Here is an 18,343-nt window from a genome sequence, read left to right as displayed (position 1 = left end):
CTAAAGAATGAATGCCTATTGAAAATTCTAATTGACAAACTTGATAAATGATAATAAAATATTTTGGTTAAGCAAATGTCTAGTAGACACTAGACATTAGTGAATTAGTGAATGAAATCATTCGCCGATCATGATTTCTACCAAAGTTCTACCGAATATGCCAAGTTCATTCAATTCGATTAACTATTCGCTTAATCGATCATAATAAGGTACTAAATTTTAATTCCTAATTGTAAACTCAAAAATATTGAGGGTTGCATTATTTAACAATACAGATATGCTTAACAAAAAAATTTAGATAACAATTTTGAGTTTCGGACCATGGCAAAAGCAATGTTGAGCTCGGATGTAAAAAAATTTTCAGTTTTTTATTATTTTTAGAATTTTTTTTTTTTTTTTGATTATTAAAATTTCAAAAACTAATCTTTTTTAATAAAAAAAAATTAATTTGTTTGATTATTACAAAATTTAAAATTTGCCGCCAGCGGCATTTGATTTTATTTCCATTATTTACGTACATACATTATACGTTTCATTATTACGTATATACATATACATGTTAAATAATAAAAAGGATTATTGGAAAAATAAAAACAAGATCTAATCTAATTTCTTTCGAATTACTATTCCTTTAAAAATTAATTAGAAATATTTTTCTTTTTGAAATAAACTTAATATTTTCGAGATTTAAATTGAATAAAAAAAAATTTTAATCTCCAAGAAACACAACGATAATATGAAATAGGCCATAATATTAAGAAATTTTTCATTCTTATTGATTAGCAAACAATAAAAATAATTTTAGATCCCATCTTATGTTGTTAGTTGAATAAATTTTCATTCCAATAGAATTTCAATTTTCCTTTTTTTTTGAATAAATTTAATTTTTATTATAAACAATAAAGAAATAATTAAGTTAAGAAACGAAGCTTGAAAAAAAAATAAATTGATCGAACACTTTTCATTGCAAAATATATTGAGTTTTTTCAATTTTTAATAATTTATAAAAATCTATGCCTAATAAATTGTACATTAAATTAAATAAAAAGTGTTATATAAAAATATTATATACATATATAACTTCCGTGCCTCTATAATTATGTAAGTAATTTTAAAACAATTCAAATTACAAATTTTCAAAAATTTTAAAAAGATTTAAGGTACAAGCGACATTAAATTTTTTGTTTTATATATTTGATATTAATTATATTATTATTTTGAGAATGTTTTTAAAATGAAATGGCTAAAACAAAATTAATTTAATGAATAAATTTTGAAAATTGGGTGGAAAAATTAGAAAAAGCATTGTGTACAACTTAATTATAATTAATTAAATAAAAAAAATTATCATTTAAGTTGCTTTCATTATTAAAACAATTATTAATATTGAAATTTAGTGTTATATCATATTAAAATAAAATTGAATTGCTCATTTTTGAAATATTATTAAAAATATAATAATATATAAATTAACAAGCTCAAATTACAAAAAAAAATTTATTAATATTAATTATTAAAAACAATTTTTTTTCCATTTTTTAATTAAAAAATTTTCACAATTCCAAGAGTTTTTAGTTTAAAAATTTTTTATTTTATAAAAATATTACTTTCTTTTTTCCATTCTCAATCAAATTTTTTCTTTTTCTCAAAATAGATCTACGATACTTTGAAGAATTAACAATGGGAATTTTAATTTTAATTTTTCCTTTTTTTTTGAACAAATTTTCATACAGGTAAAACTTACAACAAGGTACAGGTATATAAATATATTTTAAATTTTATACAATAATTTTATTTTTAATTTTTTCTCTTTGTGTTGTATTAATTCCATTGAATATATAAATATAATAAGTTTTTAATTTATATTATAAAACCTAAATATGCTAACTTCTCATTCTATTTAAATAATAATTAAATTTGAGTTCAAAATCAAAAATCAAAATTTTATTTATTTATGTCGTATCGGCACAAAATTATGAATTTATTTTATTAAAAAAGATTATTTATTAAATTTAAAATTAAAAATTTAAGTTTATTCATTTTCGTTGTCTTGGAACTATAAAATTTAATTCAAATTAATAAAAGTAATTTTTAAAAATGAGAAGTTAATGTAGGTTTCATTTTTTTTTGTCTCCTCAAGGCATTACAACAATTTTTAATATAATAGACTCTTTTAAACATTAAGCGAGTGAAACTTTTAACATTTTTATTTAAATATAATTTTGATAAAATATTAATAAAGTAGGTAATATGTTTTTTTTTTAAAATATAATTTTTCAAATATAAATAATTAGAAATTTCTTTTTCTTGTATTTTAAACCTTTATTTTCCTTCCTATATCGATATTCGTACAAATTTTAAAGTTGCTTCGAACAAAATTAGCTTGTAAATCACTTGAAAAAACAATTATTCAAAATGAAATGCCCTAAAAAAAATTGCAATAAAGAACAATGTCTTAATGAAACAATAAAATTTTTTAAATTAAAAAAAAAAACTATAAATGTAAAGTAAACGTTTCACTCTGTACAAATTTTTATATAGACACAAAAAATTTTGTTTTAATTATTATTATTTTGAGTTTTAATTTGTAATGGTTTTTTTTTTTTGATAAATTTTGGACATATGACTCAATTTTTCAAATTTTGTAAGGTACACAAAATTTGATAATATTTTTATCATTTTCTTTTTGTTTATTATTACATGTTATTAGCTACTATTAATTAATCACTATTTTATTATAATAATAGCAATTTTTATTATTTATAATTTACAATGAGGAATTTATTTTATAAAAAAAAAAAACGAATATTTAGTTAAACAAAAAAAAAAAGTAAATCTTATCAAATTCTTTTATGCAAGATTATTATTTTTGGACCATTTTATTACATTGGTTTTATTAAAAATTAAATTTGAAAAATGAAAAATAGAAATTTTTCTTTATTAAATATGTTAATGAAATATAAATGTATTTAATATGAATATACATTTTTCAAATTAATTTCATTATAAATATTTGTGATCACTTTACATATTATAGGCAATGATTTGCTTCTACTCGTATTTTTTAATTTGTATTTACTTTTTCATATTTTATTTTTAAACAATAATTTTTGTACAATAATTATATTATTTTATATTTAATTGGTATGCATTTTATTTATATTACAATTTTATAAATAATATTATATTAATTTTCTGTTTTCTTTGGAAATCGTTAATTATTATTATATAAAGTTTTTATAATTTGAACAATTTTAAAATATGAAACCGTATTCAAATATATTTTATTCAATTAATTTTTAGTTTATCAAATTGTTACAATCGTTTAATTATAAAAAATTTGAGGTAAATCTGATGAGAAACTGAAAATAAACAATTATATTCTAAAAATACCAAATATAATGCTTAATACGGTTTTAATAAGTAAATAAAAGTAATATTGTTAAATTTTTTATTCTTCGGCTCTTTGTATTTAAATCGTAAAAATTTTATAAATTATTTTATTTAATAAAGTATCATCAAGGCACAATATATTTATTTATTTACAAAATAAAAATGAATTCATGTTTTTTTAATAATAAATATAATTACTAATTCTTAATTGAGTTGACAATATAAATTCTATATGTTTCACGTAAGGTAAATTTATTTAAATTTTTGAAAAATGTATTGAAATATTTAAATTTTCATATTTATGTATAATATGCAAATTAGTATTTAATATTTTATATAAATCTTGTTATATTATTTTAGATACTTGATAGATTTTTTATTTTTTTCGACTACATGTTGTACTGAACTGGTATTAGCAAATTTTAAGTTATAATAAAAAATTTAATAAATTTCATGAATCATTCTATAAAAAATAATTTATTGATTTAATTTAGAACTGATAAGTATAGCTACAGTATAAAACAAAATAATATAAAATTATGATTCAAATGTAAAATTTATTAAAAAAATGTTCAAATAATTTAAATAGAGATATTGTTGCTTTATTTATTCTTTTAAAACTTAAGAAAAACCATTATGAAAACAGAAATTAAATATTTTAAAATTGCTCAAAATATTTTTAAATTTCAAGTTCAAAAACTTGCTTTTTTTTTTGGTTAATTTGTTTTCTCTTTTAATTTAAATATAAGTTTCGTTTTAAATAAATCTTATTTTTTTATACAAAAATATTTTTTTTTTATTTTTTTTTTTATTATTTAAACATTTTTTATTTAATAGCTATTAACAAAGTGAAAAATGATTAAAGAATTTATTAAAAAAATAAGAATGCTATTTTAGTAGTTTAATTTTTTTTTGAATTTTATAAACGCTTTTTCAATAAAAAATATTCAATTGCCTTCTAAATTGCAAATGCAATTTATATTCATTTCTTAAATTTCTTATTTTAAATAATTATATAGTATAATTATGTATGTATATTCAATTACAAAATAAATTTTTTAACATTTATTTATATAAATTTAAAATTTATTAATATTTTTCTTTGTATCATTTAAAAAATTTTTAACAAAATAATTTCAATATTTAATTAATTTTAAATTTTTGAAACAAAATACAAAAACAAATCACGTTATTTCTTCATAACTTCATGTTTTTCATTATTTTCAATTTTGATATTAATTGGAATAAAATTAGTTAATATTAATATTTTATTAAGAAATATTAAATTAAAAAAAATTGTAATGTTAGCTTCATGGTAAAAATAATATAAAGAATTAATTCAAAGAACTTAAAATAAATTGAAAAATATTATTATAAGAAATAGATAGGTGCAAGTTCAAGCAAAATATATTTAAAGTTTGAAAAAATTTAAAAAAATTCCATTGCACAATTTAAATTTGAAATTTTTTCAATAAAGTTTTAAATTTATAAAGGCGTGCTATATTAATTGAATATCCAAAAATAAATTGTATATAAATGCATATACATAAAAATCAAGTTTTATCAAGTTATAAAACTGTTAATGAAAAAAAGGATTTCCAGTTTTCATTTCAATTTTAACAATATAGTAAAGCATTAACCGGATTCCAATTTAAAGTAAAACTCATGATCTAAGTTTTAAAAATAAATTTGTTGAATAAATAATTAAAATTTAAGATTGTAAAAATTAATATAATATTAATTGTTTGATTTAAGGTATTTAAAGTAACAAAATAGAAAAATTTTATTGTTATATATTTGCAATTTTAATATTGTAACAATTTGGAAAATTTATGTACAAACTCTCCTGCACACCATTCTTTAATTATGTTACTTGATCCAATATTTAATCCTTAACATCGCGTTTATCAATTTTGCAATATAATCAGAAGGATAAAAAAAATATCTATTTAAAAAAACTATTAATTACCCCGTTGTCAAAAATTTTATTAAAATCAATAATAAGCATAATAAATTTTAAAAATAAAATTACAAGAAACAAATTTAAAAATACCATATTAAAAATAATAACATTTAAAATGAAAAATTTGAAAATCTCAAATTTTTAAAATTGTATAACAGATTATGAAAGTATTTTAATTACAAATTTATAAACTAAATAGCCATATAAATTAAAAAACAAATTTATTTTTGCATGTTTTTTTTTTAGTTAACAACAAAATTCAAAAATCTATTTATGTATATAAAAAATAATGAAATTATTCATATATATAAAAAATACAAACAAAATTTTGTGGAATACTATAAAATTTTAAAAAAAAAATTATATTGACTTGTTATGTGATTTCAATAATAGACATTATTGGAAATGTATGAATTTTTATAGAATTGCGTAAATATTCGGCACACGTATATAAGAGAATTTTAAAATAAAAAATTTTAAAAAATACCTTGAAATTTAAACAGTATTTTTTTTTTAATTTAAAATATTTCTATTGATATATTAGGTGCACCGAAAAATTTTATTAATATACTTGGCGAATCATCATTTTATATGATTGTGGAGTATTTAAATTTTATATTGAAAAATTAAACTTTTTACTCTTCTTTAATAATTAACTTTAGAAATTGTAAGAATGGAAATTATATTTTTAAGAAAATGTACATTATACCTTATCAAAAACAAGAGTATATGTAGGTTCATACTTAGAAATTCATTATATTAAGTAGAAATTTATACATACTGGAAATTTTATTATTTATTTTACAAGCATATCTTTACTAGTGCATTGTAATTATATTTTGTAGCATCGAATAAATAAATTAAATTTACAAAATTTATTGAAAAAATTTGAACATCTTAGCTCTTTTAAATACCGAACCAATTATCATAAAATTATTAATATTTTTGTTTATAGAAAAATTTTCTATAGTTGTATAAAATCAAATCAAAGCAATTTTAAAATTTCAATGTATTCCACAGTTGCAATAATTAAAATATTATTATTACAGGTAAACCATGTAGCGTTTTAAAATTAAAAAATAATAGTAAAAAATATATATATACATAGATATATTTTTCATTATAGCTTTACTTTTTTTTTTAGATTTTTTTAAAGGTTTCATTAAGAGTTTTTTTTTATATGTTTTTTCGACACAAAATTATAATATATTTTTTTTCGATTTTTTTTTTATTTATGGTTATAATCATCAATATAAATTTTTAATTACAAATCTTATATTTTAATTAATGAATTAATAAATCTTATTAAATTTTTGTTTTTAAATTAAAAAATAAAACAATAAATGTTTATCATTTATAAAATTACAAAAAAAAAAATAAAAACGAATATTTTTTTCATTTAATTTTTTGTTTGTTTAAAAAATAATTATAAACATCTATTTTTTTTAAATCCAATATATGTATTATAAAAACTTAAATTTAAGACTACTTGTAAACTTTTTATATTTTGTAACTTTGGGATTTGCATATTAACATAATAATAATATTATAATAATATAATAAAAATATATATAACATATATAATACATAATATAATATAATAAAAATTAAAAAAAATATATCGCACAAAAAAAACATAAAATATTCTTATTATTTTAGTTAAATATTTTTTTTCATAATATTTTATAACTTTTTAATGTAGATATTTTCTTTTTATTGAATATAAGGTAAAACTTAAGAAAAAGATTATTTATGTTAATTTTATTTTATATATTAAATTTTATGTTGTATAAAAGCGTTTTATATTTCCATTATCCTTAAAAAAAATCCTTCCTTTCATATCGTTTAAAAAATTCAGTCAAACAGATTTATATTAAAAAAAAGCATTTGTATCAATAATTATTTTTTTTTTAATATAAAAAAAGAGCGGACAACATAACTTCCTTTTCCAAATCACTTTGCGGTTGCATTTTTTTGATTTTTTTTTTTTAAACCTTTACTTCATAATAGAAAACAATTTTTTTGTTTTATTGAGATTTAATATTATTAGATGACGTGTTATATTGTCAATTAATTACTAAACACATTTCACATTCCCTTTAAATCTTCAAGACCACCACTTGGTATTCCAGTTTTAACTTTATCGAGGATAGTATTTACAAATTCTGTTGAATTTCCAGCTATTTGAACGGCTAAAAATAGAAAATATAAGTTATTTTAACATTATATAATTTAAACAAAAATTTATATAAGTACAAAACAATGTACATTAACTGAATTACACATAATTTAAATAAAAATTAATATTTAAATGCTTTAAACTTTACAAATTTAAAATCTTAATTTGCACTTTAAAATTGTCTAGCTAAACATTTTGGGAACATATCTAAAACTCACTTGTTGATTTTGCAGCTATTTTCTCGATTTGACTATTCAATTCTTCATTATTTTCAGCTTGATTTATTTGATTTGGGTTTTGGTTGTGATATTTTAAAGCTAAACAGTTTTTGACATCATTAATTCCATTCAAAAGTTTTTCTAAAAAAAAAAACGTATAAGTATATTTCGTAAGTTTTATTATAATTTTTCATAAAGAATAAAAAAACGTAAAAAATTTAATATTTGTTATAATTTACAATAATTTCAAAATTTCTTTGCTCACTTACTATGCTCAATTTCTAGTCCATATAGTTTTATTTTATTGGCTTCGTGTTGTGCCTTCTTTTTCAACCGGCAAGCTCTTGAGGCTAATTTATTTTTTTCTTTTCTTGTTTTTTGCCTTGTATTTGTTGGCAGTTCGCTCACTGGCGGCATATCATTTATTTGACGTCCTAATTTTTCCAATTCTTTTCCAATTGAAAAAAGTTTTCTGGGATTTGGTGTTAAATCATTACCATCTCCTTTTCTTGCCTTACCGCTATGCTAAAAATACAAAAGCAAAAATAAATTAGATAAATTTAAATTCAAATTTTAAAGTTCAGCATTCACTGACAAAAAATATGGTTATTGTAAAAAATTTTGAAAGGAAACACATTTTTTTTTACAAAAGATATTTTTTACATGAAGCCTCTTTTATTATTATTACTTTAAATACCTTGATTCCACGCACTGAACAATTTGGGCTAAAAACAGGGTCAGTAACTTCATTTAATACATGAGGATCTTCTAATTGAGTTTTGATGACAAGTCGTTGTCCCTTTGGCCCTTTAGCTTGAACATTATACTGCCAGAAATACCGTTCCTTATTTTTAGAACTTGAATTAGGTCCACGTGGTGTATCGTCGTCGTTATCAGATCCTTGATGTAAGTAATGAAATATTAAAAAAAATGTCAAAAATTCAATTTCCTAAAAACTTTTTTATTTACCATTATCACTTGAGTAATCATCAGAATGATCACTATCGTAATCTGAATAACCTTCATCATGTTCTGGGCTTAATATACTAGCTGTACTAATGGATGATATTGATTCAGCTTCAGCTATTGAGGAACCAGTTGAAAGTAAATGCTGTCTGGGCTCCCGACGTCTCCATATCGGATGATCAAATGAAAAATCACTACGACGTTGTTGCATAATTTCATCCAATTGTAAATGTGTGGGGGCTGATGATGATAATCTTGATGCAGATATACTACTACTATTACCGCCATTTGATGATAATGCTATTAATTTACGAGAACTACCTTGACCACTTATGCTGCCAAAACCGGAACTAACAGGACTTAATGCACCACCAGATATTAACATGTGTGAAGTAGACGGACCAGGAACTGATTGACCTAACATACTACTGCGATCTGGCGATTGTGAGAAATTTTGTTTTAAAATTAATTCGTGTATTGGTGTAACTTTACTGCTACTACTGTGTTTTTGTTGCAACATATTCTGTTGTTGTTGTTGTTGTTGTTGTTGCTGCTGTTGTTGTTTTTGCATAAATTGATTTTGAGATAATGGAGGAGTTATGGATTGCATCAATGAAGGTGATGAACTAGCCTGCAAAACAAAAATTTTTTAATGAACAACAAGAAGATTGATTAAAATTTTTAACAGTTATATACCTGACTACCAGGTGAAAAAGCAGCGTTAGATTGTTGAAATCCTTTAATTGGTGTACTATGTTGAATATCGTATGGACTAGAGGAACTGCCAGTGTTTAAATCATCGAATAATTTTCCAGAACTTGAATGATAACTGTTTTGGTTAGTTTGCATTGGTATACCAACAGACGCACTATGTGTTTGATTTCCATGTTGTGTACCATTGCTATTATTTCCCCCACTATTATTACCATGTTGTTGTAGTAATTGGTGAGAAGTTACACCAGGTGAATTAACAGTTTGTAATTGGTGAAATTGACCATGTGATACTAAATATGTATCATTTTCAGTTTGTATTAAATCATCAATATTTAAATCTTCTAAAAAAGTTTCAGCATTCAATTCAGCAAGAGTTGGGCTGTGTACTAAATCGGCTTTATCTAATTGAAAAATATAATCATCTTCCATTGGAAATGGTTCAGCTTTTGTTGAAATCATAGCGTTACCAATATCACTCCACATTGTATTTGAATTTGATGTAATGCCAGCAGTAGGAATTTCATAAATTATTAAATCATTGCCACCAGTTATTGTTGAAGATGAATTATTACTATTTCCTATACCTATTGCTGAATTTGACATTTGACCAGAATTATTATTATTATTGTTACTATTATTATTGTTATTATTATTATTGTTATTATTATTATTTATAAAATTATTACCACCATTATTGCTATTATTTTGCGTAATATTTAATGGTGATGATGATATATTATTAATAAATATTAAGCCATTATAGTTAGCATGTATAGAAGACGAATTATTACTATGCGGTGTTAAACTTAAATTACTTTCTTGCACATAAGTTGGTGACAATGATGATGTGTCCAGCACATCTAAACCATATTCTGAGAAATCAGCCATTATACGTGATTGATTATGATTATATAATAGATTATTACTATTATTACTACCACCGATACTATTATTTGATCTTTGTGGTATTGATATTGATGCAGTTGAATTTAACATTGGATTATCACGTAAATTATCCATTGATGATGATGTATTAGATGCGGTTGAAGATGATGATGATGTTGTTGATATATTTGTGCATTGATTTATATTTGGACTTAATGTCGATATTGATCCTATTCCAGCTGTTTGTGTATTTGCTGTTGTTGTTGTCGTTATTATAGAAATTGCCGGTGATGTTGCTGTTGATGAATGTGGTAAGTTTTTTGCTACAAAACCTGCTATTGTTGATAAGCCTAAACTACTATTACTATTGCTACCTGAACCAATTAAAAAATCTGATGGAAAAATATCTAATTTTAGTAGATTACTACTATTCGATGAGTTATCAAAAAAATCAGCTGACATTGAATAAATTTTATTTTCCGTCATATTACATAGACATTTGGACAATCATTGAAAATTGTCCACTGTTTTAGACAAGTTTTTTGTTTCCTTTTTTCAGAATTAGAGATTTTAAAAATCTGAAAATAAATAAAAAAAACATTAAATTAATTAAATTTCTTGTACAATTATATAAAATTCTTATATGTAAATTAAAGTGATCTGTATTAGAATAGAGTTTTGTATTAATTAAATTAATTGTGAATTATTTACTTCTTAGTCATAATTGCTCTAGTTTCATATTTAATTTTTTGCAATTGATTTTTTCTTGATTTTATAAAATGTAAGAATGTATGTCGGTACATATACAGTAGGTATGTAGGTAGGTTCTCACCTACTTATGTATATGGATATGTTTAACATACTAAATTGTATATATGCATGCATATATGTACATATATGTATAAAACACATATACGTTTGTTTAAAACATTATATAACTTGGTAACCTTTCAAGGTTAAATTCTCAATTCTCGAAAACTTTATATTAATGTATATATGTATATTCTCATACCAAATATGTACATATATATACATATATACAAATATTCAAAATTTTCTCCTTATTCATGGAATAGTGTCAATTTACGTATTTATAGCTACATATGTGTGTACATAAACATACATACATATATATTATTTAATCAAATTATAAATACGTAGTACAAATAAGAATCACCTGATTTTCAAAAACAAAAATAATATTTTAACATTTTTATATGTAAATAAATTATGTACATTTGTACATACAAATGTACAAAAGTATAATATGTTGCATGTATATATGTATGCATAAATATTTGTCTTTTTGTTGTACAACCACAAAATCCGATAAATTTTTGTACTTTACTGCTAACTAACTACTCAAGATATTCTTCAATACATAATTATTTAAATAATAAATATATAATAATGAAAAACATTAAACTTTAAAAATTAGGTCACAAAAAATTGTGTACAACTAATACAAAACAAAAACAAATTAATAATAAGTAAAATGTAATTGTATACCTATTATAAGTACATGATATATAAATGTTTACTTAATATATATGTTCGTATGTATACATGAGGTTGAAATAAACAAAACAAAAACATATGATTCAAGTGTCATTAACAATTTAAACAGTAACAATAACAATAGTATAATAACTACGTTTCGAATAAAAAAATTCTATATTACCAATATTAGCTAGATCCTATAATAAAATTAGTAGAGAAATATAACTACAATGGGAAAAAATAAAAAGAACAAAAAAAAAGATTCAACAAGTTTTTATGGTTTGTTTTTATAGGTTTTTGATTAATTTTTTACTATTTTTTTGACATACCTAATAGGAAATTTGTTGATGTTGGTGTTTTTGAAGATTGGACTTTGTACTCACACTAAAAATTATTTGACTGTCATCCTTACCCACTTTACTTTTGAAATTTTTTCTTATTACCTTTAAAGTAAGTAATTATTTTCCTTTTTATTTTTTGCTTATTTTTAATTTTTTTTCACAGTTTTCTAGTTTTATCTTAATTTTTAAATAAGAATAGAAAAAGGCGGTTTTATAAAATTTAATTGCTTTGATTGTCATTCACAGTTTTTATTTTATATATGAATATAAATACATACACACAGATAAGTGAAAAAATTATTAGAAAATTTATTGTTAATTTTATTATTTAAAACCGTGTGTTTTGTAAAATTAATAGACAGTCGAAATGCTAATATATTTGCATGGAAATAGTCTTCATATTGAGTCAAATAAAATGTACTTGTGCAAAATAATAGTAAGACAATTTTTGTATACTAAAAACTTATTTATCATGACAATTAAAATACATACATATTTACATATGTATAGTTGTATACTGTGAAATGTCTAGAGTTCTATATTAATGAAATGTTCAGATCATAATAACAGAACTGTTAGAACAGAGTTTATAAGACAATAATAATTGCAGGATAACAGTAACGCGTTGTGATGTTGTGAGATACGGTCTATTCCGATTTCAACATTACCTCCTACAAAGACGTAGCTATTTCGGTGTAGTTATCAATTATATATCTATTGCTAATATAGCTATCTATAAATTAAACAAATTTACAATCATATAGGTAATATAATTCACAATGCCTATCTATTTCATATAAAAATTCAATTTATTTTTCAAAATTAATATTGAAATTAGAATATCGCATAATTGCATTAAATATAAATTAATATTTTTTGTTTTACATACTTATTTTATTTTCTCAATGATTCACTATTAGAATACGCAATCATCGTTACATACCTCAAAACTTTATGAAAATAAAATATTATCATATTTTTATTCTTTAATTATACACTTAATGAAAACTTGATAATTATTAAATTATATTGAATTGCTTTCAAACTTCTAATAAAGTTATGAATTTATGAATGAATACCATATATTAATATTACTGCACAGTCGAACTCATTTATATGCACACATATTTTGGGGCAAAATTTAATTATTAAAACAATTTGTGTTTGTAAGCGAAAATCTTTGTTTCAAACAATGTCAAAAATTTTTGTGCTTCTAAGAGTTTTGTATTATTTAGCAAGTAGTAGTTAAGAATTATAAACAGTGTGAAAAATTAGAGAAATGTAAGAAAAGTATGCGAGAATTAGAACATGTGAGAAAAATACGCTATGCGTTTAAAAAAGTTTTGCTTATATCAGCGTTTCAATCAAACATATTCGACTGTACATATAATTATTTTGTAACATTGTTGCAAAAAACTCATTATGAATTCATGTTGGCAGATTAATTCCAATGACAAATTAATAACAAAGTATTGGATAAACATTAATTTTTAAATGAAATTTATTGCTAGACATTTTTATTGGTCACATATAACTACTTTATTATAAATTAATTTCCTTATTGGAATATTTATTCTACTGAATATTTCATATATACGTATATGTACATGTGTGTATGTATATGTACATATTTAATTATATATAATATTATAAGTAGGCATATTTTAATTCTCAGCAAATAAAAATTAATTAGGAAACTAAACTTTTTTCATTAAAGAAAATTTAATGTACTTATACTCAAGATTATATAATTATTTTATGATACTCGTTTTCAATCTATATCACATAATAATTATGTACAGTATAATAAAAAAATCTGATGTGGTCAGCACATAACCGACCGCATTGTGTATTGTCTAGTTAAATGAAAGTGTTACAGAATATTATAAAAATGTCTGTTAAATACTTCTTTCCAATTTTTAAGACATTAGTAAGCTTATAGTTAACATACTTAGAAAAATGTAAATTTGGCTCTTAGTAGAGTTTCGCTTTGTGCTGCCCGAATTCCCTGAAATGCTCGCCAGTTAGTTTCGGTAACAACTAGAACTCAAATATCAAATTTCAAGAAATTCCATAAATTTGTTCTGTGGATATGGTGAAAAATGTAAAATCGGCCTGCAAATCAGTTCTCGAGCCCTGATCTTTCCAAAAAATTTATATGTTCATTGCTTTAATATGAGGAATTCATATATTAAATTTCAATGAAATCGGTTGATTATTTCTCTTTATATACACAAAAGTGTATGTTTGGCCCGTAGTAAACGTCTAGTTGCCGATGCCTGATCTTTCCAAAAAATTGACATGTTCATTGTTTTAATAAGAGGAATTCATATATTAAATTTCAATGAAATCGGTTGATTATTTCTCTTTATATACACAAAAATGTATATTTGGCCCGTAGTAAACGCCCAGTTGCTGATGCCTGATTTCTTCCAAAAGTTAGGAATTTTTGCGTACGATCGAGCAAAGCTTATATATGAAATTTCAAGTAAATCGGTTGAATATTTTCTTCAAAATGGTGAAAAATGTAAAATCGGCCCGCAAATCAGTTTTCGAGCCAAATAGTTTATTTACACTTCCCTACTATGGAGAAGTACGTTCCCACCGAAAACTCGATATGCAAAATTTGTTGCTATCACATAACCTACCTATTGTTTACACAATACGGTCGGTTAAAATATATTGACATAAATTAAGTTTTTTTTTTGACATGAATTACATCAGATTTGTTGCCACATTCTCAAAAACTTTTGGAAATACTTGAGCTTTTGAAAAGTTTATAATTTTAGTAAAAGAATTATTTTCCTAGAAAATTGCTTTTGTATAAACTCTTCAATTCAAGCTCACCAATGAAATAAAAATGAAGCAATATATATATGTATATATTTCGGCAAATTACTGGAAAGGAGTAAACTAATATAAAGTATAGATATTTGTAAATTCTGTAAACAAAGGCAAATTTTAATAATTATTTCTTTTGTCATAAAGAGCTACCTATCAAAAGCCAAGTTGTCGAATTAACCGTTTAATTCAGTTATTACCTCAAACAGAGATTCTTACGCTCATTGTAAGAAGAATTTTTCTTCTATACATAAAATTTTAACATAATATACAATTTATAAAATATTTGAGTTTATAAGAACAAAATTACGTCATCACTCCCCCTCCCATGAAGTACGTTTCGTCAAAATTTGCAATATTTTAATTTTCAGTCCCCTATTTCGCTGACCAATTTAAGCATATACCAATATTCATTCCCTAATCGAAAAGTACTAATAACCTAATTCCTTATGTACTAGCAAAATTTTCATGATAATTTATTTACATATTTTAAAATGCGTTCTTAATTTATGCAAAATTATAATATGGTAAAAGGAGAATTATTTTAACAGAAAATGGTTTTTATTTTTTAGACCTAGAGCTGTATTATCACAAGTTCTAGACTTAATTTTTTTAAGGGAAATATAACATTTTACGAACTATGGATTTAATATATTACATTTTCATAATTTCACCACATATGAAAATAAAATTGTAGGCAATGAAATCGTTAAAAAAATTTTAATTTAAAATAAATTCGTACATCAAAAGAATAATATTTAAATTTAATTTAAAAATTAATTATATTCAAATACTTAATATTAAATAGAATTAAATTTAGAAAAAAAAAAAGAACATAAAATATTTTTTGGCAAAAAATGTTCTTCAATTTAGAATTGAAACTTAAATTATACCAGGCATACAATTTCAATTTTAAATTACTTGTATTAAAAATAGTATGTATGTATGCGTGTACATTGATTATATTACCTGTTTTTTTTAATTGTATCCAAACACTTATTGTTAGACAATTTCAATCAAAGAAACCGCTCTTTTTTTTAGAAAAAGAATATTGTTCTATAACAGGTTCTAAGTTAACCTATACTTAATTAGCATAAATTCGCATAAATCGTGTATATAAATATAAATATGTACATATATAGTTCTACAATATGTTTATATCAGCACATACTTATACGGCATTATTATGTACATATGTATATGGTATACCACATGTACATAGATATGTATATGGTATGTTTTTTTATATTAAATATATTGCGTATTGTTGTGAATACATGGTGTCCCATGTTCCAAAACAAATACTTATATAACAAGTACAAATTTTTTACTAATATGGCCTAATATGACTTTTCGAATTATATAAGGTTTGGTATATAAACAATTTTTTGCTTTATTTGGAACAATTATACAAATTTCATAGAACATTCACAATTAACAATTTAATATAACAGATAATTTACCATAACATTCGAATCACATGCTTTAAAATTTAGGCAAAGTATTTTTAAATTAAAAATTAAAGTTAATTTTTGATAATATTTTTTTTAATATTACCGACATAGCCTTTTAATTTGTTCGGATTCTACTTCAGAATTTAATTGACATTGAAAAAAAATTGTAAAAAAAAATATTTTATTACTACAGTAATTCGGGAAATTCCAGTAACTAGCGAACACCCTATAAACGTATTTATATGTTAATGTTACTTACTTATAGTTTTTTAAATTTTTTTATTTTAATATATTTGAGTATATACTTTTATAAATTCATATATCTATAATTAAACTTTACATGTACAAGTGTATTGATATATACGTAATTATATTATATGTATGTATATATATAATCTACTAATTTTATTATTTTTATTTATTCTAATAAAAAAATTTTTGATATACATATGTATGGATAAATGTACTTATTATTAACATGGTACGTATAGTATTTATGGGATGTAGGTATACTTAGGTGTTGACGAGATTTTATTATTTTCTGCCTATGTATATACATATATTATTCTTATATTTTTATTTCTAAAATTTATTAATATTGTTTTTATATAGCCATAGATATACTTATATATAATTAATATATCTAATAACATTAATAACATTAATAACATACATAACATTAAATACTTATATATTATTTGATATAAATAAAATTTAAGTTGTAATGTATGTGTGCAAAATATTTATACATACTTATACGTATAAAAAAATAATAAATAAATTTATGCGAATTGAATAAAGCTGAAAAATTCTTAAAGTTCTTTACGTTTATAATTTATACATGTTAATGAAATAAAATATTTACGTATTAATAAAAGGTTTATTAATGTATATATATATATATATATGTACATACGCAAATAACATTAAAATATAATTTAAAATTAACATAAAAATGTATGTAATGTATATTTTTGCATTGCGCGTTTGTTTTCATAATAATCAGTTTTAGATTTATTTTTTATTTTTAAATTAATATAATTTTAATTGGTATACTAAAATATTTTAATATAACAGTAACCACAGAGGGTAACTATAAAAAAAATTAAGCCACAATGTTAATATATACCTAAATCATTTTGTAAGTACCGTACCATATCGATAATGACACAATGAATTGTAACATATCGATAATGACACAAATGAGTAAATGAGTATTACACGGAGTATTTTTAAGATTTTTTAAAATCAATATAAAAATTTTAAGTTGAGAAAATTTTGAGTTACATGAAGTTGACCTCATGACCTAATTTTTGTTACATATGTTTAGTACAAAATGGTAGGGTTATGCATATACAAATATACTTGTGTATGTACATATTATCTATTATATGAAGAAAGTTGAAAATATTACCCAATACATAACGTTGTTTATTAATCTATTTATTAATTTGATAACATGATTACGCATTTTAAATATTTCTTTATTCCACTTATTTAAATTAATTTCATATTTGAGGCATCCACGTTAAAATTTAAATATGAGTTGTGATTTGTCTTGTAAGTGTTAGAAAGATTTTGATACATTAAATAGGTACATTTCATGCATATCTACAATTATATATGTACATATATTATATATAATGTATAGTATGTACCTACATGGTTTATTATAAGACTATAAAATGTTAATGTAATTGGTTATTCTGAATATGTGGTTTGTTTCGTGTCCATTTTATTTATTTATTCATATAACATTATGTAATGAATTATTATAATATTATGAATACCCTCGCCAACCACGATTATGTGTTTCATTATGGCATCCATTTTATTTCTTTTATGAATAAAAATATGGTTTAGGTAATTAAAAATTACATTGCATGCTT

At 21.6% G+C, this 18,343-nt stretch overlaps 1 protein-coding gene across 4 annotated transcripts in view; it reads right to left on the bottom strand.

Moving 5' to 3' along the window:
- Window positions 1-7,254: 7,254 nt before the first annotated feature.
- Window positions 7,255-18,343, bottom strand: part of LOC129609891 (protein CREBRF homolog) — a 134,605-nt gene continuing 123,516 nt past the window's right edge. For 3 of the 4 annotated variants that reach the window (XM_055522098.1, XM_055522097.1, XM_055522099.1), the window contains 6 exons: window positions 9,416-10,896; window positions 8,723-9,350; window positions 8,442-8,653; window positions 8,023-8,278; window positions 7,754-7,894; window positions 7,255-7,548 (listed from right to left, as the gene is read on the bottom strand). In XM_055522098.1, the coding sequence (XP_055378073.1) occupies window positions 7,445-7,548; window positions 7,754-7,894; window positions 8,023-8,278; window positions 8,442-8,653; window positions 8,723-9,350; window positions 9,416-10,804 (2,730 nt within the window). In that variant the 5' untranslated portion in view covers window positions 10,805-10,896 and the 3' untranslated portion in view covers window positions 7,255-7,444. The remainder of the gene's footprint in view (window positions 7,549-7,753; window positions 7,895-8,022; window positions 8,279-8,441; window positions 8,654-8,722; window positions 9,351-9,415; window positions 10,897-18,343) is intronic. The other variant, XM_055522100.1, reaches the window with a different exon arrangement.

Source organism: Condylostylus longicornis, unplaced genomic scaffold (genome assembly GCF_029603195.1).
Source record: "Condylostylus longicornis isolate FDR11 unplaced genomic scaffold, ASM2960319v2 ptg000040l, whole genome shotgun sequence".
Classification (NCBI taxonomy): domain Eukaryota; kingdom Metazoa; phylum Arthropoda; class Insecta; order Diptera; family Dolichopodidae; genus Condylostylus; species Condylostylus longicornis.
Note: the sequence above shows the minus strand (reverse complement) of the source record. Positions and strands in the feature narration are given on the sequence as shown.